Source organism: Lagopus muta, chromosome 3 (assembly GCF_023343835.1).
Source record: "Lagopus muta isolate bLagMut1 chromosome 3, bLagMut1 primary, whole genome shotgun sequence".
Classification (NCBI taxonomy): Eukaryota; Metazoa; Chordata; class Aves; order Galliformes; family Phasianidae; genus Lagopus; species Lagopus muta.
In genome coordinates, this window is record NC_064435.1 from 71,180,603 (window position 1) to 71,203,675 (window position 23,073).

At 36.0% G+C, this 23,073-nt stretch overlaps 1 protein-coding gene across 1 annotated transcript in view; it reads right to left on the reverse strand.

Moving 5' to 3' along the window:
• The window catches only part of DNAH5 (dynein axonemal heavy chain 5), a 121,215-nt gene that overhangs the window by 21,168 nt on the left and 76,974 nt on the right, over positions 1 to 23,073 (reverse strand). Inside the window, exons 50-66 of the mRNA XM_048939792.1 lie at positions 22,859 to 23,072; positions 22,052 to 22,275; positions 20,922 to 21,117; positions 17,862 to 18,031; positions 16,467 to 16,597; positions 14,890 to 15,043; positions 14,056 to 14,323; positions 12,896 to 13,127; positions 11,162 to 11,276; positions 10,748 to 10,924; positions 9,727 to 9,930; positions 8,132 to 8,311; positions 7,165 to 7,302; positions 6,436 to 6,571; positions 5,191 to 5,507; positions 4,056 to 4,211; positions 2,319 to 2,501 (exon numbers count right to left, since the gene is read on the reverse strand). Of these exons, the coding sequence (XP_048795749.1) occupies positions 2,319 to 2,501; positions 4,056 to 4,211; positions 5,191 to 5,507; positions 6,436 to 6,571; positions 7,165 to 7,302; positions 8,132 to 8,311; positions 9,727 to 9,930; positions 10,748 to 10,924; positions 11,162 to 11,276; positions 12,896 to 13,127; positions 14,056 to 14,323; positions 14,890 to 15,043; positions 16,467 to 16,597; positions 17,862 to 18,031; positions 20,922 to 21,117; positions 22,052 to 22,275; positions 22,859 to 23,072 (3,195 nt within the window). The remainder of the gene's footprint in view (positions 1 to 2,318; positions 2,502 to 4,055; positions 4,212 to 5,190; positions 5,508 to 6,435; positions 6,572 to 7,164; positions 7,303 to 8,131; positions 8,312 to 9,726; positions 9,931 to 10,747; positions 10,925 to 11,161; positions 11,277 to 12,895; positions 13,128 to 14,055; positions 14,324 to 14,889; positions 15,044 to 16,466; positions 16,598 to 17,861; positions 18,032 to 20,921; positions 21,118 to 22,051; positions 22,276 to 22,858; position 23,073) is intronic.

A 23,073-nucleotide genomic window follows, 5' to 3' on the forward strand; every position in this document is an offset into this window, starting at 1 on the left:
AACTCTCCTCCATTTTGCTGGCTGTGCTAAAGTCACGGTGAACAAAACATTCATTGCTTTCCCCTCCTACACAGAGTCATTCTCACTGAATAATGCAATAGGTCTGGGTTAGGCATAATCTGCCTTCAATAATTGGTGGCTGCCTTTCTGCTTGATGTCCCTCATGTACTTAGAAGAAGATTCCAGGGGTATTTGTTCCATAACTTACCCAAGTACTGAAGTGAGGCTGACCTGCATGTGGTTATTAGGATATACCTTGCTCTTCTTGCAGACAGCTGGAGTCACTAAGAATTGCTCCTGAAGTTGCAGCCTTTCAAAAATGATAGAGACCAGAATCCAATGGCATTAGCCAGATCTCACAGCACCCTAAGTAACACCTCATCTGATCCCACAGACTTGGGTATGTCTAATGAGCTTAAGAGATCCTTAAAGCTATCTTCGACAGTGAATACTGCTCGATTCTTAAGAGACTGCTAATAGATTTGGGGACCTAAGAGGCCTGCTGGCAAATCTTACCTGTGGAAACTGAGGCAAAAAAGACACTGAGTTCCTCAGCTTTCTCTACAGCCCCTGCCACTGGGTTCGCTGACCCATGGAAGAATGGCACCAAATTTTTAAGTCTGTGCTCTGCTGCTGATGTACTTACAGAGACTTTTCTTGTTCTTCACCTCACTCATTAGTTTAAGGTCCTGCTGAATTTTAGCTTTCCTAACTTCATTCCTACATGTACAGGTAATGCCACTGATTTCATCTTCACAGTACTTCTTTTTTATGTCTGAGCTCAGTCAAGAGTTCTTATGTTCAGCTGTGCTGGCCTTCTGCTATGCTTGCTTTAGTGTGTTGGAGAAGAACGAGTATATAATGGAATTATTCAGCATTCAGACTGCCAAATTAAACACAATGAAAATACTGTGGGGAAAACAAAATGCCAACAACTCAACAACAATTCTGATAGTACAGTAGGCAGTGACTCTTAACCACTCTATAAAAACAAAGATATTTTCATTTCAGAGCTCTCAGCTTGTAGAACAGACCACTAGAATGGGCTCACTGATTCCTTTTCAGTGATTATTTTTATTGGCAGAAAAAGATGAAAAAACATATGCCTTCTGATGTGCATTTGCCTGAGTGATCAAAAAGAAACTGTGATAACTGAAGGAATCTGCTAATAAAACAACTGTCATTCTGAGGAGTATGTTGTGTTGCAGGACTCAGAAGTAAAGTTTGGCCATAAGTATTTGTGTACATACACATCATGGGATGTTTCAGATGGTGATAATGCCATTACATAGTGAGTTGACAATCTGTCGCTGGTTGAAGTGAATCTAATAGAGCAATGAAGCTGTCTGACAAAATGCTAGCTTTCACAGAATAAATATTGTTTCTCTTATGAGCAATATGGACTGATCAGGGAGGAAATGTAACTACTTCACATTAACAAGGAAACTCAAGCCATTAAGTAGGAAAGTCTTCTATCAAAAAATAAAATAAAATAAAATAAAATAAAATAAAATAGAATAAAATAGAATAGAATAGAATAGAATAGAATAGAATAGAATAGAATAAAATAAAATAAAATAAAATAAAATAAAATAAAATAAAATAAAATAAAATAAAATAAAATAAACAACCATAAGACCCCAATAGCTTCCGAAGTGCAGGAATGCATTCCTCTCCAGAGAAAGTAAACTGGAACCACTGCCAAAATTTTAGTAAATGTGGTCATAGATTCATAGTGTTATAGATGCATAATATCTCTTTTGATCTAACACCAGTTGACTTTATAGTCTGAGAGATTAAGTGTCCAGTAATTTTAAAGATACCAACCAGCATTCAGAGCCACTGGTGGTACATTTATTGGTACTGCCATTCTGAACTTGGAATTGTTTGATTATTATAGCTGCATTTTCAAATTAACTACTGAGCTCATTTCTTCTCAAAATAAGGAAGTAAACTATGTCCCTTGCAACAGTTTATGTTGTCATGAGCTCCACAGTATTTAGATGGATAGATAAGAGTTTCTGTTCTGGATCATTTTCCTTTTCCTTTTCACAGATCATGCTCATCATGTTATATGTCAGCAAGGCAGGAAAAATAAAATAAAGTATCATTGCAACAACAACAACAACAACAACAAAAAAAAAAGTCATTTTTTTCCAACCCAACTTTTAAACCATTCTAAATAGGCTATATTAACATCACAACAGAGAGAGATAGAAAGTTACTCTACAAACTGGGAAGAGGAACAAACTAAAATGAAAGTGAATTCTTCCAGAGGTAAACACATAAAGTAAGGAGAAAGTAATTATTTCTTTTACCTGTTTCTCAGTCAGAATGACTCTACCCAAGAGTTGATTTTCAAGACCTTTCATGGTCACAGTAAAGTCAATGATGGAAGTTCGAGCACTAATTTCAGGAGAGTAACCTGGATTTGGCAGTTTTGTAGTAATGTAAAGTCTGAAGCCATTCATCACATCTACTTCTTTGTCACCAACTTTCACCTTAAGAAAAGTACGAAAAAGAAGTCTTGAGACATCAAGGGCCAGTACACATTCTTTCAGTCACCACTTGTAGAAACAAATGTATTTTTCTATTCAAAAGCACAAACATACAGCTTAAAATTACAGGTCTGATGCAACGAATTTGTTGAAAATATCCATTAAACACTTTAACTGATAGGTTAACATATTCTGTCAATTCTGATTGAGACATCCCAAACTGAGAGCACAAAAGCAAGCAAATGGGAATGTTGGTACTTTCTCCACTTAAAAGTTACCATAAACAAAGGGATAAGAAGCAGTATAGGTTAAATGTCTTAATTATATGTTAACTTAAACTCTACTTTGCATCACAGAATCACAGAATCACAGAATCACAGAATTGTAGGGGTTGGAAGGGACCTCCAGAGATCATCGAGTCCAACCCCCCTGCCAAAGCAGGTTCCCTACACCAGGTAGCACAGGTAGGCATCCAGGCAGGTCTTGAATGTCTCCAGAGAAGCAGACTCCACCACCTCCCTGGGCAGCCTGTTCCAGTGCTCCGTCACCTCACTGTAAAGAAGTTCTTGCGCATGTTTGTGCGGAACTTCCTATGCTCCAGTTTCTGGCCGTTTCCCCTTGTCCTGTCTCCACTCACCACTGAAAAGAGTCCGGCCTCGCCATTCTGCCCCCCACACCTTAGATATTTATAGACCTGGATCAGGTCCCCTCTCAGTCTCCTTTTCTCAAGGCTGAACAGACCCAGTTCACTCAGCCTTTCCTCATAGGGGAGATGCTCCAGGCCCTTCACCATCTTCGTGGCCCTCCGCTGGACTCTTTCCAAGAGATCCCTGTCTTTTTTGTACTGGGGAGCCCAGAACTGGACGCAGTACTCCAGATGAGGTCTTACCAGGGCAGAGTAGAGGGGGAGGATCACCTCCTTTGACCTGCTGGCCACGCTCTTTTTAATGCACCCCAGTAATCCATTGGCGTTTTTGGCCACAAGGGCACACTGCTGGCTCATGGCCAACCTGTCGTCCACCAGGACACCCAGGTCCCTTTCCGCAGAACTCCCCTCCAGCAGGTCATCCCCCAACCTGTACTGGTGCATGCAATTATTCCTCCCCAGATGCAAGACTCTACACTTGCTTTTGTTAAACCTCATCCGGTTTCTTTCTGCCCAGCTCTCCAGCCTATCCAGGTCTTGCTGAATGGCAGCACAGCCTTCAGGCGTGTCAGCCAATCCTCCCAACTTCGTATCATCGGCAAACTTGCTGAGGGTGGCCATTATCCCCTCATCAAGGTCATTGATGAAGACGTTGAACAAGACCGGACCCAGCACAGACCCCTGAGGAACACCGCTAGTTATAGGCCTCCAACCGGACTCTGCACCACCAACGACGACCCTCTGTGCTCTGCCAGTCAGCCAGTTCTCAACCCACCTCACTGAATAACATCACTGTTAATCAAGCGTTAATGACTTTTAACATTTTAGATGCATATCTTTAACAGCTGTTATTTTGTGGAGGACAGAGAGGACACTGCTTCCAGTTGTTTGATCATTTGTTTTGTTTTTACCTTATTGGTGGAACCAGATTTAATGAAATTTCTTTCGAAAATATTATCTAATGCTGGGTCAAGCTCTTCACCAACATCTTCTATCAAAAGAGGTCTTCCAAGAGAAAGGCTGTCTTCTAAATGATTTCTAAAATACTTGTGATTCAAAGAAGTGATCTAAAAATAGAATCATGGAGATATATGGTAAGTTTTGTCCAGAAGCCAAACATTTAGCCTGTTTTACATTTAAAGATTATTTAATTTTATTCAGATAAATTACTGACAACAAGAGTCCTATAGCTTAATCAAGGCAAAGACTGTGACTCTGAGAGAAGATAAGTTTAAATGTATTATATTTTCAAATGCCACTGAATGCAAACTATTAATTTTCAACTGCAGGAGTAAAACAACACTCAGTATGTAAAGTTTCGATATCCTACAAGTGCAATGAGACCAGAAATTCACAGCATCTCCTGTTAGCCACAGCCTTAGTTGGTTGCCAACTATATCCTGGGCTGCATTAAAAAAGGAGTGGCCAGCAGGGAGAGGGGGGTGATTGTCCTGCTCTACTCTGCTTCTGTAAGGCTCCATCTGGAGTACTGCGTCCAGGCCTGGGGCCCCCCGCACAAGAAGGATGTGGATCTTTTGGAATGGGTCCAGAGGAGGGCCACTAAGATGATCAGAGGGCTGGAGCACCTCTCCTCTGAGGAAAGCTTGAGGAAGCATATAAACAGGAGGGGAAACAGTTGTTTACTAGGGTGGATAGTGAAAGGATAAGGGGGAATAGTTCTAATCTCAGACAGGGGAGGTTTAGGTTAGGTATTAGGAGGAAGTTCCTCACACAGAGGGTGATGATGCACTGGAACAGGTTGCCCAAGGAGGTTGTGGATGCCCCATCCCTGAAGGCTTTCAAGGCCAGGCTGGATGTGGCTCTGGGCAGCCTGGTCTGGTGGTTGGCACCTCTAGCAAGGTGGTTGAAACTAGATGATCACTGTGGTCCTTATCAACCCAGGCCATTTTATGATTCTATGATATTTCTCAAGATGTCCTTTCTCACATAAAAACTGCTTTTTAATTATTATTTGAATCACAGATTTGCCACATTTTGTCAGCTGAGAGTTTCTAGAGGCTATGAAATCACAAGCATTCCTATTACCTGAAGTTCATTTTTGCCTTCCTTGTTCTTAAGCCAAATTTTACCCTGTGCCTGTGGATCAATTAATAAAGGATAACGAGATGCTTTAGTGACAATGATTCCGTTCTGTATGGATAAGTCATCATTTGGTAATCCTTGCAGGCTCCATTCACTAATAGTAGGAGCATCAGTCAACATTTCTATGAGGTTCAGGTTGTTACCAAAGGGAATTCTCCGGGTTTTCATTTCCTTTTGCCAGTCATTTAATAGCAGATTGCGGAACTCTTCATTAAAAGGACCAGAGTAGGATAGAAATGCTGTAGCCAACAGAACATCACCTGAAAAAAGAAAAGAAAGTGAAGCAAAAAGAAAGGGAAAAAAGAAAAGGAAATAAATAAAGAAGAAATAAATATAAATTTTCAAATTCTATTCTTGATGGAGATTCTTCCTTCTCAAGTTTTTAATGTTTTTGATGGTAAGTGGAGGAATGTACTTTGGCTCATGCAGATGACACATGAGCTTCTTTCCCCAGGATCGTTATATAATAAAGCAATGATACATTCCACTAGATAACATATTTACACTTTTATTTACATGCACCTTTTCAGTGCAACTCTAGGAATCAAGAGAAGAATATGTTAATACAACATATTATATTGTTTTTATGTGGCAAGGTTTTGATAGCAGGGAGTTGCAGGGACAGCCACATACCCAGAAACAGACAGTTAAACTGGCTCCAACAGCTCCATTGCCACTGCATTTCCAAGTGTTTATTTATAAAATTAAAAATTACTTCCACGAAATAGAAGTTTCATTAACATTAATAACTGCATTTAAAATTACTGACTTCTATAGTTAGAAGTCAGTATGACTTAACATTAGTGTTCATTTTCTCCACATATATCCTCTTATACAGATTGTACTTGTGCTTCCTAACACATCACTCTATGGACTACTAACTACAAACATCAGTCAAGTTAAAATACCAGTGTCACAAGTATGTACTGCATCTTATGCAAGTAACATCTTCTGCATAGCATAAATAGACTATTGTATTGTAGGATTTAAACAAACTTCAGCCTGATTACAGACTTCTCCTAGCTGTGTTTAAACAAGAAAATTAATAACAATTGCCTCAATTTTTGCAATGAGAAATTTGAACTACAAAGGAAACATTTGAAATTCCAAATGTTTTTAGTTTCACTACACATTACAAGTAAATCAACTAATTTACTTCCAAGATCAAGGACATGAACAAATGCTTACCCACTAGCCTCTTGGTTTGCAAGGCAAATTCTTTACTCTGTTTTGTCCATCTATCTTTTTCACCTGCTAGACCACTTATTAGACTTGAAGCTGTTTGCATTTTATGCCGGCAACGATCAGCATCTTCAAGCAAAGCCTATAAAAAACCATAAGCCAAGAAATACATTTTTCAGCTATGTATCTGATAGGCCAGAAAAATCTCTAAATCTAATGAATCCAGTATAACAACAGCATAACAATTTATTTTTAATTACATATCATATCACTTTATAGATTTGGAGGGAAAGTGACAGGGAAAAAGAACATCAAAACTCACTAGAAATACCTGCCATAAATATGGTTCAACCTTAGTATATCTCCTCATAACTTTCATGTTGGCACATATATTAAAGCATGGGTGATAAAGCCTATTAACTACTAGTTATGGGAAAATCTGCCCTGCATTTCAAATACATTATACTTTTATATCATATATTAATGAAACTTGATGTTACAGTACTGGACACTAAAATAGCACAAATAAAATACTTCTTGAAGGGGTGGGGACAGGAAGAGGAGGAGGAGGGGAGAGAGGGATCCAGAGAGGAAGTACCCAACCACTCTTTTCCACTGTCTATCAATGCTTTTTCCAAGGAATAATGAAGAGTTATGAGGGAATACATTATGTTTTGCTCAAAGCATGGGTGGCAGCCATCTGTAACAGTCTCTTTTCTGCAACGATACGCTCACCTGTTTTTCTCTCATGGCTTTTTCATACTCTGCCTGTACAATATCTAATTCTTCTTGCTTTGCACTCAGTTCTTCTTGAGCATTCTGCAGATCCAACATAGCAGTGGTTAGGCGGTTCTCCTGGATTGCTAAATTAGCCTGTGAAGCAAATAAATAAAATAAATACATTCCCACATAAAACATCTCAAAGCATTTGCCAAAGAGAGTTTCATTGCACTGTATTTCAAAATCAATAGAGATTTCATGATTCATTAAAACCTTTTATTTCATTTCTATAATAAACTAACTCCTTGCAGGGAGCTGCAGTTAATTGCTCTAATGTAAATTAGAAAAACAAATAAAAAAATTTCAGGGCAAACCAGCCATTTCCCAACAAAGTTTGGTCTGAACTGGCCTTTAGAAAGACCAGTGTCACCAAAAGCTTATGCCTAGTCTAATGAAAGATACTAGCACTAGCAACAATTCTTCCTTCACTCTAGGTCACCTCCATTACACCCCCATTTTGACATATATTCAAAATCATGCCTGACCATGTTCTTTCTGACTTTCATTCTTACCTTCCAATGACTAGTTAGGCCTGTTTTCCCCTAAATAACACTGATGAGTAAAGTCTCTGTACAGACTCTTTATGAATTAAAATGCTGAACATTAAAAGAACTAGATCCTGAGTTTTTTTCTTAAGATAAAGCAATTGCAACTGTGAATTAAACTAGATGGCGACTTCAGCCCTTCAGTTCAGGAGCCCAGAGGCATAAAACTGCATAATCTATTTAACAATCTTTACAGCCTACGAAAAGTAGTACATTTGATGCATATTTCACTGTAGAGTTACTATTTTCAACATAATAAATTCCTATAGAGGCATGCACCAATTTGAATAAGACAACTGATGTTTCCAGTAGATTAAATCCTCAGTTGCACTTGGGTAGGGAGGAGAATGAGCAAAAGTGTGTATGTCGCTTTTTACCTTTAAGGGTAATACTTCTTTGTTGATGGAAAAAAATACAGCCATAGCTTTGGTCCACGAGCAAAGCCCAGCAACATTCCCACATACTCTCTTAGCTGTCTCAATGTTGTAGTCCATCATTTCAAAATAAGGGCTCAAAAGCTCTACTACTTCCTCATTAATGGTGTCCTTCGGAAATTGCTAAAAAAAACATATGCAATATACAAGTAATACAAGCAAACTACACAAATATGTATTTTAGTGCAAACAAAACACTACCAGAATCAGAAATGTTAATTAAAAACAGCTAATATAAAGTTGTCTATCTTGTGCATATCTGGGAGATTTCCAAAGACATTCTACTCTATTCTGTTTTCTCATAAAATTGAAAGAGTTCATTTCTGATCGTCTTTATCTTATCTGTTAATGTTACACAAACTAGCAGTCAAGTATGAAATATCACTGAGATTCTCTTTGAAATTCCATTTCCTTTAATACTGAATAAATAAAAATCTTCTAAAGGAGAGGATTAACGGGCAAACATTCTATGAGATAGTCCTTTCAAAGAGTAGCCAGCTTCCCCTTAAATTACCTTATCTCATTAGTAGTACAATGTGTTTCAATTTTAATTGTTTTGACAGTTTATTTTTTTTTAAACAATGCCTTTTCTATGTTCATCCCCATAGCTTCCAACTTTATACTAGAAATTTTGACCAACAGATATTCTACTCAATTATCTATTTTCAAAGATTTATTTACAAAGTATAATAAAAGTATATCCTTGAAACTGAAAAATAGCTGTTCTCTGTGCATAAACAATAAAACCTTGAAGACTTTCAGTAAACAAAGATCCTGACATGAGTAGATGCAACAATGAACATCGTATAAATAGTATCCATGGTACTATGAACCAAACCAGTTTGTATGGTCAGGCCATTCATCTGTGATTTTCCACTGGACCAGAAACAGTGTGATCATAAATGTAGAACTGTACTGCTATTTTATAGAGATGTTTTAACCAAAATATACACTTCAAGATGAGAACATCATTTCTCCAAATGAAGAAATCAGGTTATTATGTTCAGTGGTACAGTACAACATAAGAAATTCTCAGAGTAGATTAATACTAATATTAGTAGTTTAAAACATGGACCAGTGTAGATTTATTCACCAAATACTCATTTCATTTCTACAGACATGATACAAAGCTGAAAATCTCAAATTTCAAAAAATTCTGATTTTATCTATCCTAATAATCACTGATTTTGTGTATGCCACTAAACATGTTACAATGCTCAACAGGTAGGAAAAAAAAAATCTTGATTAGCTCTAAACAAAGGCAAGTAATAGCTGTTCAAATGCTTAAAGCTTTGAATCATTTGTCACTGAAGTTAATTTCATTTCCTTACTTAGGAGAAGCTATAACTGACTTATGACCTGATTTTCCCACATGGATTTGAGTTCTATTTCATTATATCATACATTTAAGCCCTTGACATTTCAGATTTCTTGCGTACCTGATTTCTCTTCCAAATTGTTCTCCTAGGAACACTAAAGAAAATACATTTCCCTATTGTCTTAAGGTTAAAATGACACAAAGCAGGTTATACAAATACCTGTAGGTTCTGTAAAAAGTTCCCTGCTGTCATCAGTTTCAAAGATTCTTGCCATGATGGGGTGGTACAGCTCTTTTCCTGATCAATTTTTACACTGTTCAATTTTCGTTGGAAAAGCAGTAACACACAGTCCATGATACGCATAATAAGGTGAGGAGGTCGACCAAGTGTTCGAACTGTGGCAATATCTGCAGGCTTTATAGTCTACAAAATTAAAACAAAAGAAAATACTGTTGTTATTTATTAAACATGGGAAAAGGTCACCAACAGCATTAATCCACTTCAGAAGAAGAAACTTACTCTTCCTGATTTAAAATAATTTTATCTCTCAGAAGCATGAAACTGTACAGATCCTTCAACTATAATTTGACTACTACCTCATAGCACCTGCTAGGAAACAGCAGCTCAGCCACCTCACAGCAGCACCTAAATTCTTAAAATGACTCCAACCTAGGAAGACAGAAATATTCTGAAATTTTATATTCTTTTTCTATTTTAACGCAAACCTATTCACACAGGAAACTCAGTCTAGAAAGGAAAATGCATTCTGTTGATAATTGGTAAGTGCATCTCTGCAACTTCTACTTTATTGTTCTGGACAAATTCCTGACGTGGAAGTGAGCCTTTGAGAAAATTAAATAAATCATAATAGTGTATGAAACCTTTGTCTTATTATATATGGCAAAGTCAGTCAAGGGTGCAAATCTAACACCATAACTTGTACATTTGGTTATTGACACATTATCAACCAACAGCACAAAATATATCAACCGGAGTTTCAATTGAAAATTAAAATTGTCCATTTGCTGAACAACTGATTGCCCATTTTGGATTTGGCATTTGGGTGGAAAAAGATAAACAAAACTAAACCTAAACAAACTCCAGATAGATGTATCTATTTGTATACATCTTCTGCCAATCAAGGAGTTACACAGAACATCTGAAACCTTACATGTTTCAAAGGAGCACATTTTCTTGGGTGGAAAAAATGTTATACTCAGTCCGAAGTTTTAGTACCAACCTGTAAGGCTGCTTCTGCCTCTTCCAAAGCAGGCTTAGCAGCTTCTAACTTTTCTTCAGCAATGGCTTTGTCAACTGAGATGCTGTCCACAATAGCCTGGGCTTTGTCTTTCACTTTCTGAACTTCAGCCTTCACCTTCTCAGCAGCCTGTGCTTTTACAGTAACTTCCTTCAATACCTACGGAGAAAATTCACTAACAACATATTAAAGAAAATATCTCACTGAAAGAATTTATATTTTCATTGTAATATTTGATCTGTTGAATTCAATTTTCAGAACCAGAATGATTTTTAAAAAAGATGGTTTTGCTGTCACCTTTTTAAGCTTCTATTATCTCTTCTTTTCCCACAGCCTAACCTCCTCTTACACACACACACAAAATTAAGTGCAATATACTTTAATGTTTGTACATACCATGTCAGCTTTTTCATTAGCAATCTGAAGTTCTTTTTCTTTTATCTCCAGCTCTTTGCTTAGAGCAGCCACTGACACAGAGGCCTCTTTCAACTTTTCCAGCCCAGTATTAACTCTGGAGTTAAAAAAGAAAAAATAAAAATAGTAGTACATAATTCCTTTTAGAATTTACATTTTCCTTTCCAAAACATTTCATTGGTAGAATGAATCAGATGGATTTAATACCAAAATCTGTCCTACACAAAAAAAAAAAAAAAAAAAAAAAAATTCTTCAGAAACTTCCACATACATTTCTGTTGTTTTCAGAATCAAGAAAGTAAACAATAAACAATTCTCTCAAAAAAAAAAGAACATATGACATGAAATATTCCACACTTTAACTCAAAGTGAATGCATTCATTATTACATTCAAATCCTAAATTTTGGCTCCATTTATGTCAATGACCCTGCTGAGCTCCAACCTGATACTCTCATAGGACTGATTCATAGCAGAAAGCATTTTGGGATCACTAGAATCCTAAGAATTTTTGAGAAATCCTGAGATTTCTCAAATCACTATTTCTTGTTTGAAGAGGATATTAAAAAAGTTAATAAAATCAAAACATCAAAATCAAGACCAAACAAGAGAGATTAACAGGAAAATAGCACTAAGTTAACACTTCTCTCATTAACTTCTCTCATTAACATGCCTTCAAAAAGTGTTTGTTTGGTTTTTTTTCTATCAAAATCTAAGTACTCGTATACAGGCTCTTCAAAGAAGTTTATCTGTAATCTAGGGAAACACACATTTCGAACTGCAGAGTCAGAAAGAATGACAAATGTAGCAACTTCAAAGTCTAAGCAGGACAGGAACAGGTTAAAAATACGTAACAGATAAAGAATAACATATGCTAAAGCCCTTCAGTTTATGCAATTAAGGTGAAGTGAAACAAATTTATGAGTATGGAATAATCTGGTGCACTTCAGAATGTGTAAGGGTGGATTAGATATCTCCCATTTTATAAGTCTTCATTGATACCATGAAGATTATGAACTCAATTTGACTTCTAAAACAGTGTTTCAAAGTGAAATAAATTAGTCTGAGTATTTCTTTAAGGCTTTTAGAATTTTGTGCTGGTCTTTCACAATCAAGAAGATAGGTTTTCTTAAGGGTGATGCCAACTGATACAATTTCACATTCTATTTGAGTATTTCTCATATATCATTATATCTGCAAATAGATTGTAGCTTAATAAAGCATTTGAAAAGCATAATTAATATATCAAAAACGCCTAAAAATCCATAAGCAAAGTTTCAATAATCACATAGTTACACTATGTGATGACAAAACCGAAAATGCCAGGGTTCTTTTTTACCTGTTCATATCAGAAAAATACAACTGTTCAGCAGGAAAACAGAAGTTGTTCTCAGGTAAACTGAATTTTATTGTGAATTTGTTATCAAATAACATGCAAATATCTTCTTTTATTCATTAAAAATACACGTTAATAATTTATATTCATATCTTTCCACCACCATGTTCTTCAGTGCATCACTACCCTTCAGTCTTCAAGTTACGTGTCAAGAGCACCTCTAATATTTGTTCAAGTAACATCTTTATACTATTTTAGGAAACTTCAAAGAAAACTTTTGCTATGCAATGAGACCAGGCAGGCATTGAAATAAATACACCAGAATATATCTATCTGAGGGAGAAAACAACAAAAAGACAGCAGTAAACTGAGTAGTATATACCTGTTGGCAAATATCTGCAATTCTGCACGTTTTTCTTCATATGTAGTTTTATAACCTTGAATAAAAGACAGATAGGATTTGGGAGTCACATGTGTAGAACGTCTATATCTTTGAAAGTAATCAGAACACTTCTCTGCCACTCCATCCTGGAATGAGCCCATACACTGCACAATTTCTCTCTTTGTCTCAGCGGTGCAGTCCATATCATATGAAGACAGGAAATGTTCAGATACTTAGAAAAAGAAGAAAAGCATAAATGTAAGTAAATCTTCAGGAAGTACGTTTAGTTTATAAACTAAGCAATCAATATGCACACTACCTATCATGACAAGCAGAAGTGTTTCACCTAACTTAAATCTTCATTTGCTCTAAGTAATTGATCTGTTCACCACTTATGCATATTTAGCTCAATATGTGTCTAAACTTTAAACAGCATTACATTTTTAACATTTCTCCATCCAATATTTTGTCATTTATACGATAGTATTGATTACACCAAGTAATAGCTCCAGAGAAGAGAATACCTCTGGAAATAAAGTCTTCATACTAAAGTTATTGAGGATATAAGATTCATCTTATCATTGTCTTCTATAAATTTAATTTTGAACATAAGGAAGAATTACCAGTCAATTTATTGATAGCTATGACATGGGAAATGCTTTTACATTGCATGAGTGAGATACAATGCCAAGCTCACATAGCTTCTAAAACTCTAGTCTTCCTCAATCTGCACCAGCAGATTCTTAAATTATTCCATACATATCTGCAAAAAATGTATGGCCAAGGATCTGGTACCCTTTAATTTCCAAAATGTGCATCTACTTCTCTGTGAACCTGCCCAATTGCTAGCTACCACGAATTGGGTAACCACAGCCTCTCTCTGTCTCATCACAGGCATTGTCACCAAGTGTCTTTGGTGGTATTTTGCTTTCTTTAATAATGCTTTCAGTCATTTTTAAGGAGAATTTTTCTTCTTCATATCTTTTCTTCTGTCAAAAGCATTTCAGCAGCATAATATAGCAAGAAGAAAACACCAATACCTAATTTATTCTGCCAGTGTGCTGGCAAAACAAGCTTTGTTTGCATTCAAAGCATTTAGAAGAACTTAATGACCATGAATCTCAGAATTAAATAACTGCAGAGAAAAAACCTACACCTACCAGCCACTAGAGCATCCTTAGGCCATCGGCTGAACCAATCTATAGTGCATCCAGAAATGAGGGCAGGGAACTTTAAGGCCCTGTTTCGGAACTTTTCACCTACTGGTGAAAAGCAAAGAACTACATGAAGGTTCTGACAGACTCGAGTCATGAAGTAGTCATACAAAATTTCACTGGTTGGAGGTCTACGTGGATGTTCCTTCTTGAAGGTTGTTATGAGGTCACTCAGGATTTCATCTATTTCATCACGAGCAAATAAGTTTGACACCTTTGAGAAAAGAGAAGGTTTTTTTCACGTTGTAGAAGATGACCCAAAGGAGAATATATAAACATATGATTGATTTAATACATAGCCTTTCAGGAAAGAACACTCATTTCAGATACAGAAGTTCTTAGGACCCAACCCACTTTTTTTTTTACACAAGAACATTTTTCTGAAGTGACTCTGTTAAAAACACTGAAATCAAACTTGCTGTAAAGTAAAATCTGTTCTTCCACGTGAAAATAAAGCAAAAATAAAAATAAAATAAAATACAAACAAAAAAAGCCATCCTACCCATTCTAAACACATTTTCCATATAAAAACTAACTGCAAATTAATGAGATTTTTAATCTCATATAGTTTTGATAAGCATCAGTGATGTTCCCTAAGTTGTAAAAATTTTTTTTAAATTGTTATCATGTTCTGCAGTTTATCAACACTTAGGAGGGTCTGACAAGACAATTTCTTTGTATGGTATGATGATGTGCATTCATTAAAATAGATTCTGTTATTTTGCTTCAGAATTATAAAATTTAAAAAGCAATGAGAAAGATCATAAGAATGTATCCTACCTCTCCTGATGATAGAACATTATTCAAGTATTCCAAGAAAGACTCATCTTTGACCTCATTGTCTGTAAAGAGAAAACATATGCCCTTTCCCTGCAATCCTGAAGTTCTGTAAAGAAGTTTCAGATCTTCCATCAAGTTTGAAGTATTGTAAGATCTACAGAAGAAGAGTCATGTTAATCTTCACTCCCTTTAAAACAGGTTTCTGGGTAAAACAAAAATAACTGGAAAACTTAAATAAGAAATAATTTCTTGGAACACTGGTGGATAGATACCACCTACAGATACAGTACAGTGCAAGGTACTGTATAGAAACAGAGTGTAAAGATAACTTTACACTGTCAATATTACTGGCCACCATAGAAAATAAAAATTCACAGAAAATCAATCGAATTTAGCCAGTATGAAAGATTTTCATGACTTTACACTTCAGGCCAGGCATGTCTAACCCGCAGCCCACGGGCTGCATACACAGCTCAGTTTACAATGTGGCCCTCACCCCCTTCTGCTGCATCATCATGGTGGTGGTTCTGCCCTGCCAAGTAGCCCGGCCTGGACACAGGACACAAGGAAGTCACAGTGCAGTGCTGACAAATAATATGGCAGTGGAAGGAAATCGAGTCAGTTTTCAAATACTACAATTTTAAAAGACATTATATGCAGAAATATGCCACCAAATCCGACGCATATCAAGGAATGGTTCATAAAGACAAAATAGCAGAGCTGATAAAAGTGCGTAATCTCAACAAAATATTTTATAAAATAAGTTAAAACTCAAAAGGACTGTTATAAAAGCTAGTTAGGTGATGGCAAATCTGATTGCGAAAAAAAATCAAATCAGTCACCATTTCCTGATGCTGAGTTTATTAAGCAATACGGCTCAACTTGACATTTTTATTACAGGCATTGATAACAAATACGACACTGTAGAAATGGCTTCTTTGGCACCACTGAAAGACATAACTAAATCTCCTGATTTGTAAAAAGCAGTAAAAAAAAATAATTTAAAGCAATTTTCTTTAACCTTTGTCATCATATCTGGTATAGCTACTGATGGTGTCCCAGTGATGGTTGATAAAAAAAAAAAAAAAAGAAAGACTTATGACACAATTACTACCAATACCTTGCATTTCATGAAATATCACTGAATCAAACATCAAGAAGATCTACACGCAAAAACTTCAAAAATAGATAATGTCATGCCAATCGTCACCAAAACTGTGAATTATGTAAAGTCCAAAGGGCGAATCATTGCCAGAAACATCACACAAGCATAGTTTTATGCTTTTTGTTGCTGGTTTTTTTTTTTAACATTCTAATTAAAAAACCATTAAAAAATAAACTCTGTTACTTATATACATTAAATTTATTATATATTTTACATGTGGCCCAAGGCAATTTCTGTTTGCTCAGTGTAGCCCAGGCAAGCCAAAACGTTGGATAACCATGCTCTAGGCAATAGCCCTTGCCCTATGTTGTGCTTATTCTTTCTTCCACTGCAGAGACTGGGAGCACGTTTTATTTATAGGAGAACTTCAGTGAGTAAGTACTTAGTTGCTTAAATTTTAGTTTACACTTACCGAGTTAACATGATCTGGAATGTATCATAGCCGGCTATGAATGATGCTAGTCTTGTCAAGCTCTGCTTTCCAGAGCCACCAACTCCAACTAAAAGAGCATTTCCACGAGGAGTACGAATCACTCGAGAAATCTGTATAAGTCATTTATTAAATTCATTAATCATCGTATCATTAATCTGTATACAGTCATTTATTGCTGAAATGTGTAATGGTTACACACCCAAAAATCTAGTGCTACTGCAATAATAGAATTATACTAGAAATGCAGAACAAACCAAAATTTTAAGTTTGCATTAAAGGATTCTATACTACTATCAATATACCTATGAGCATTTTCACTTTGAAATATTTTCTGTAAACCTTCCAACAACAACCACTTTATTCCATCACTGCAAACTTTCAGTTATCAACAGAACTGCACTTCATACTTCCAAAAAGCACAAACAAACCTCAGCAGTGACAGGCTACAATAGTATGAAAGATCATTAAAATTGGAAACTAAATTATAGTTTCCCTCATACAATACCCCTGGACCACTTCAAGTAAGTGGTCTGTAAGACTCTAGCCTTCTTTGTTGTAGCCAGACAGATAAGTTGTACCACGACTAGTAAACTCAGGAAGAAATGCACACTTTGCAGTAAGTAAAAATATGGCCTTTACAATCAAGCTTCTTATCAGCATAAATATTTGTTAACCATGGAAAATTCCACAAATAGATCCCCCTCTCTTTCTTTCTTTCTTCCGAAAAGAAGAAAAAGAAAAAGAAGAGGAGAGAAGAGGAGAGAAGAGGAAAAAAAGAAGAAAAAAGGAAGAAAAAAGAAGAAAAAAAAAAAGAAGGAAAAAGAAAAAAGAAGAAAAAACAAGAAAAACCTGCTTCTCTTTTGTAAGAAGTTTATTCTATGTGAACAATCCTCTCAAGCTGAACTGTACTAAAAATTATGGTCAAGTTTAGTCTATCCTCAAAGGAATTTTAAAAGAAGTGAGCATATCGGGGATCTACAAAGGAAGTTTGGAATACATTTATTCCTACTTATACTCCTTCATCAGCAGCCAATTATGTCCTAATTTGATTTTTATTTCACTCATTCCAAAGAGAGGAAAGGCTCTCAGAAGAATTAATAAGAAGAAACATTGAAAAATAGTTAGGATACTTTGGAACATGACTTCACTAGACATGAAAGACGGAATTTTTCCATCTGAGGAAGAGCTGAGTTTTTAATATTTGGTCAGAAGGTGAAACACAAAATAGCAAAAAATGACCTGCTTCAATAATACAAGTAATTTACCTTGATTTGTGCATACCTTCATTCATTTTGAAACACAATTGAATTCATTTGTGCTGAAGACAAGTGAAAAACAGCAACAGCAATAATGAATTGCAAAGCAAGATTGTACCTTTACTAAATGAACCATGGCATCCTCAAAGAAAACCATGTCCATTCCAGTGCCACGGACATTCTCATTGTATGTTTGTAAAAACGTATTTAAACGATTCCGTAGCTGACGAAAGCAGTAAACTGGCTCATAAATTTTGGGAATCCTTACATCAACTTCTGATTTTTCTCCTAGAACAAAAAGCGCGTAATGAAACCTCAGCAGATCAAATGACTGACGGCGTTACAGTGTAGCTACAATGAGCAAGGGAAGTTAACTGAAGGACTCTGAGTATTCAAAACTAGTTTTACTATACATAATATTTCATATTAGATATACATATGACAGTACTGTGTATACTTTCCTATACAGAACAGCAGTCCTTCTTTCTCTGCCTCCAAAACCTGAATAGTGAAAATCTGAAAATAACATCGATGCTAGAAGCAACAGTCGCAATGGAGAATAAAGGTAAATAAATATTGCAGTTAAAAATTGCAAATATTTTTTTTTTTTTTGTAAAAGAAATATATTCTAAGCCGATAAAATCGTTTCAGTGGTTAAAAAAATTTACTAATAAAATGAATCATTTAAGCACTCAAAGAAATGTACGTTCACTGTGAAAAAGCATATGCTTGCTTCAGCAAGGGATCTGAAAACCACATAGTGCTTTCGACACTTTCCAGTCCAGAGAAAAGGAGGAAATTGCAGTATCTCCCATATCCATTCATAAGCATCAATCATGCCTATAGGAGACCAGCCTTTCACTAAACAAAATTGTTACAGCAAATAGGATCACAGAATGGCTGAGTGACTTCTGAAGGCCATCTGGTGAAAAACCTAGCTCAGTTAGGGCCACTTCAAACCCAGGAGGCATGTCTAGACAGCTTTTCAGCATCTGAATATTAGAATAATCCAGATGTAAATAAGTTTCTTAAAAGCTGAATGAGACTTTTAAACAACTTACTCAGATATTTGATAAGGAACTAATAGGGAATACAGCAAGGAGTTAAACAGTAGTGATGTTTTTACATTTTTGAACCATTTAAGAGAATGATGCCAGTTTAATCCTGTTCCTGCAGTTTTATTATTGATGACAAAAGACAGCATGGTCAAGTACCAGACCTAAGAAAGGGCAGACATTTAAATTATTTACAGAGGTAGCAACGGAAATATATTGTTTTAAACTCTTCTCTAGCTCAAAGATTCAGAATTATAACTACTAAATTGCAACATCAAAACTTATTGATAAAAAACACATTTGAACAGCTTGAGGGTTGGTAGAACTCTAGTACCTCTAACGACTTTTGTGAAGCAAAGGTCTGAAGGTTGATGTTTGGATTACTTCATCTCAGGTCTCTCAGGGATTAATATGTTGCAGTAGTACAAACCAAATAAACATGGGGCATGTATGTCAACTTACCTCCAGTCTGAGCACATAATTCAAAGTTGATGTTAGATGAATATTCTATGCATTTAAGAGCTCAGAAACCTGATTCTTGCTGTTATATTTCATAATAATGAGCAATACTAAATTCCATTACAGGGACAATTAAAACAAAATAACCATTTTTATGCTTATCTCGTAGAGTCAAAACAGGGAGAGGTTCTCTAGACTGCCAAACATATTGAAGACAAAACACACCCTTTCTAAACAGAGGCCCTCTACTTTGTATTTTCATGAAATTTCATTCCAGATGGAGTATTACTCAGGCAGGTACAGTTAAATAGTAACAAAAGCTAGTCTGAGAAATACATACTTCTTTTCACATTCATTTTTCAGATTAATGTAATACTTTCTAGTTTAAATTTCCATATTAAAAGTCACTCTTCAGTCACTCAGTATGTATTCTGATTTACATTTCAGTCTTCTTTGCATTCTCAGTTTCCATGTAATTTAAAGACATATTTAGCTACTTTCTCACACCAGATCGATTTCTACTAGTTTTGGGCCCCTCACAAAAAACATTGAGGCCCTGGAGTGGGTACAAAGAAGGGCAACAAAGCTGGTGAGGGGTCTGGAGCATAGGCCTTATGAAGAGCGGCTGAAGGAGCTGGGAATGTTCAGCCTGGAGAAGAGGAAGCTCAGGGGAGACCTTATTGCTCTCTATAACTTCCTGAAGGGAGGTTGTAGTGAGCAGGGGGTCGGCCTCTTCTCTCGTGTAACTAGCGATAGAACTAGAGGGAATGGCTTCAAGCTGCACCAGGGGAGATTTAGGCTGGATGTTAGGAAATACTGCTTTTCTGAAAGAGTGGTCAGGCACTGGAATGGGCTGCCCAGGGAGGTGGTGGAGTCACCAATCCTGAAGGTGTTCAAGGAACGTGATAGGTGATAGGTGGATGGTTGGACAGGATGATGTTGTAGGTGTTTTCCAACCTCACCAGTTATGCCAACCTTTTGCAGCTTCCACTACCCATCAATACAATGACATGAACAGATAACTGAATCATCCAACAGTTTAATGACTTTCACCAAATCCCCCCAAAATCTGTTTTCTGTTCTTTTTTTATCTACTGAGAAGTATTCCTGGGTTATTTAGCTAGCCGGGTCTGCTGCAAAATTTTTATTTAAAATAAACGAGAACATTGTTATAAACCAGACGCATAATCCAAGAGCTTTTACTAGTATTCCGGAGATTCTGAAATAATACTGATTCATTACAAAATAATATATTGCGTACTTTTAAAAAAGTACTGGGTAAGCTCAGTGCTACTATTCATACACCACATCTCTGTGTTAGCTATAGTGCTATGTTTTATCTAATACTGCAACTCAACTCAAATCATGCAACACCTTCACCATTTTAGAATAAACAATTCATATTTGTTATTTGCCAGTTTTACTCACTTTGATGGAAATGGAAACAAGACCCTTCTATACAGATTATCTGAATACAAATATGGACTTAAAATCCCCTGAGCATGTTCCAAAAATTGGTAATATCCAGTAATAAATGTAATATCTATCTTCAAAGTCACTGGACAAGACAGCCGCACTCAAAGTATAACCTTACTTGTGCATTTTTTAAATTCTATCCTTTTCCCCACTCCGGCCACCACAATGACTACCAGAGCCCATCTTACCAGTTCTTTGAGGTACATCCCTTAGGAAGTCAACAAAGAATGCATCAATTTCAGGATTCAACAAAGTTGTCTTTCCTTCGAATTCCTCCTCAATGAGTTTTGCCACAGCTGCGTCAAACCACTTTACATCTTCCAAGGTTGTGAAACGATCAGCAATAACACTCTTACATTCATGCTTCCACAATTTTATTAATACCTTTTTAGAAAACAAACAAACAAAAAAAATCTCCATGATTTCAATCAGGTAAGGCTTGCCAGTAAAATTATGTCAAGTCAGATCTGATATTTAAATTCATATAATGAGATTTTGAACAATACTCACATGTAAAATCACATTTGGGCTGCTTATTTTTGATTTTGGAAATTAAAATCAATTCTAACAATCAAATTGTAGATACAGTAGGAGGCAGGAGCTTGCTTATTCAACAACTAGGAAATTACACTAAATATTAAGTGACTGCATAGCCCAGATATAAAACATTTTTTCTGTGATTACCATAACCATTGCTTTTCCAGAATTTCATGTTTCACTGCTCAAAAAACTGAATTAATTTTCCTTAAAATACTTGAAGAAGAAATGATGCATAAAGTATTTTATTTTTCTGAAGGAAAGGTGAGTTATGAGAAAAAAAAAAAAAAAAAAAAGAATCGCTATGACTTGTTATTTCCTCTTGCTTTTAAGTTGAAAGCCAGAAGTTAGTTGTTAGACAAGTATTAGGCAGTGATTGCCAGCCATAGGATACCAGTGAGGGAGAGGATAAATGTTTATTTTTTAATGAAGATATATGCCTTTTCAATGAATTAAAACAAAAGTGAGTTGTTTGTCATAATTTTCTTTGTTCCCTGCTTTTAAATAAGCATTATTCATTTTAAATAAGCATTAGTCAGCAACAATACAAGCAGACAGAAGCTAAGCCTCTTCTGTCAAAAAAGTTTAACTTATAGTCAGGAAATGAAGTTTTCATTTTAAGTGGCACTGTAAAAGCCGGACAAAAATATTCCCTCCAAAAAGCTGAAAAACGTTTTTCAATCAAAAATAATTTTTTTCTAATGTAATTTTAATGCCATCTAATTATACACTACCTAATTATGCACTAACTTTGACAAAATCACTGATGTGCTGCACTTACCTTTGGTTCATTGATCACTTCTGATGTAGCGTTCAGCATTCCCTGCCAAATTCTTGAGAGATCTCGAAGGTTGAAGACATAATGGAACTTGGCGGGTGTGGGCAGCATTTTCAGCTTGGTAACCTGCCACAGCCTGCGGGTCAGCGGTACTAGCTTGGATACTGTTTCTTTTACATCTTCTGAAAATCCTCGCTCACTACAATAGTGCCCTTCTCCAATTACACCTTTGGAAAAGAAAATTGCCAAATGACAGGTTTTCTAAAATTCATTACCGCAACATCAAGGGCTATGATCTTTTCAAGCATATCTGTTCCTTTTTATTTCCTTTTTTTCTTTTTCTTTTTTTTTTTTTTTTTAACCCCTTTCTTTCTCTCATCTTGATTCAGTTGGTGTTGCAGAATCTTGTGCCACAAACACACCAGATATTTAGCTCTTACAAAGCATTTGTATAGTGAATCACTTCACTGAGAGCACTGTGATCCTGTCTTTTTCTGAAAGTCTGGTCATTAGCACCTTGCTCTTAACACCAATAGCACCTTTGCAATTCTCCAGCATTGTCACCAAAACAAGGAGCAGCCTTCATGCCATTTCTTCTTAACTCTGGCATACAAATAGATTCTGAGGTCTAACAATTTACAGATAATTAAGTTGCAGGTGCAGAGGGATTACTGAAGGAAAAATGTGCTGGTAAGCAAATTAGAGAGCGATTAAGTTTTAGTGTTAATAATAATGTTTATACATAGAGGAGTGGGAAAAAAAACTAATATTTTCAAAAATCATACGGATACAAAGCTAATTTTTCTTTACCAAAAATTTTGTCAATAGAAGAATTAGAAGGCAGAGTACAGTTGAACACAGAAAACTGTCTCTTGAGTCTCTGTGGAATGTCATTGCGACCTCCCCCAGGATGGATCATGGCAGCCAAAAACTGAATGTCCACAATGTTGGTAAATTCTCCAGGCTTTTCCAGATTATACAGTCCATTTTGTTCCATGAGCTGCCTAACTATCTCATTAGTGACC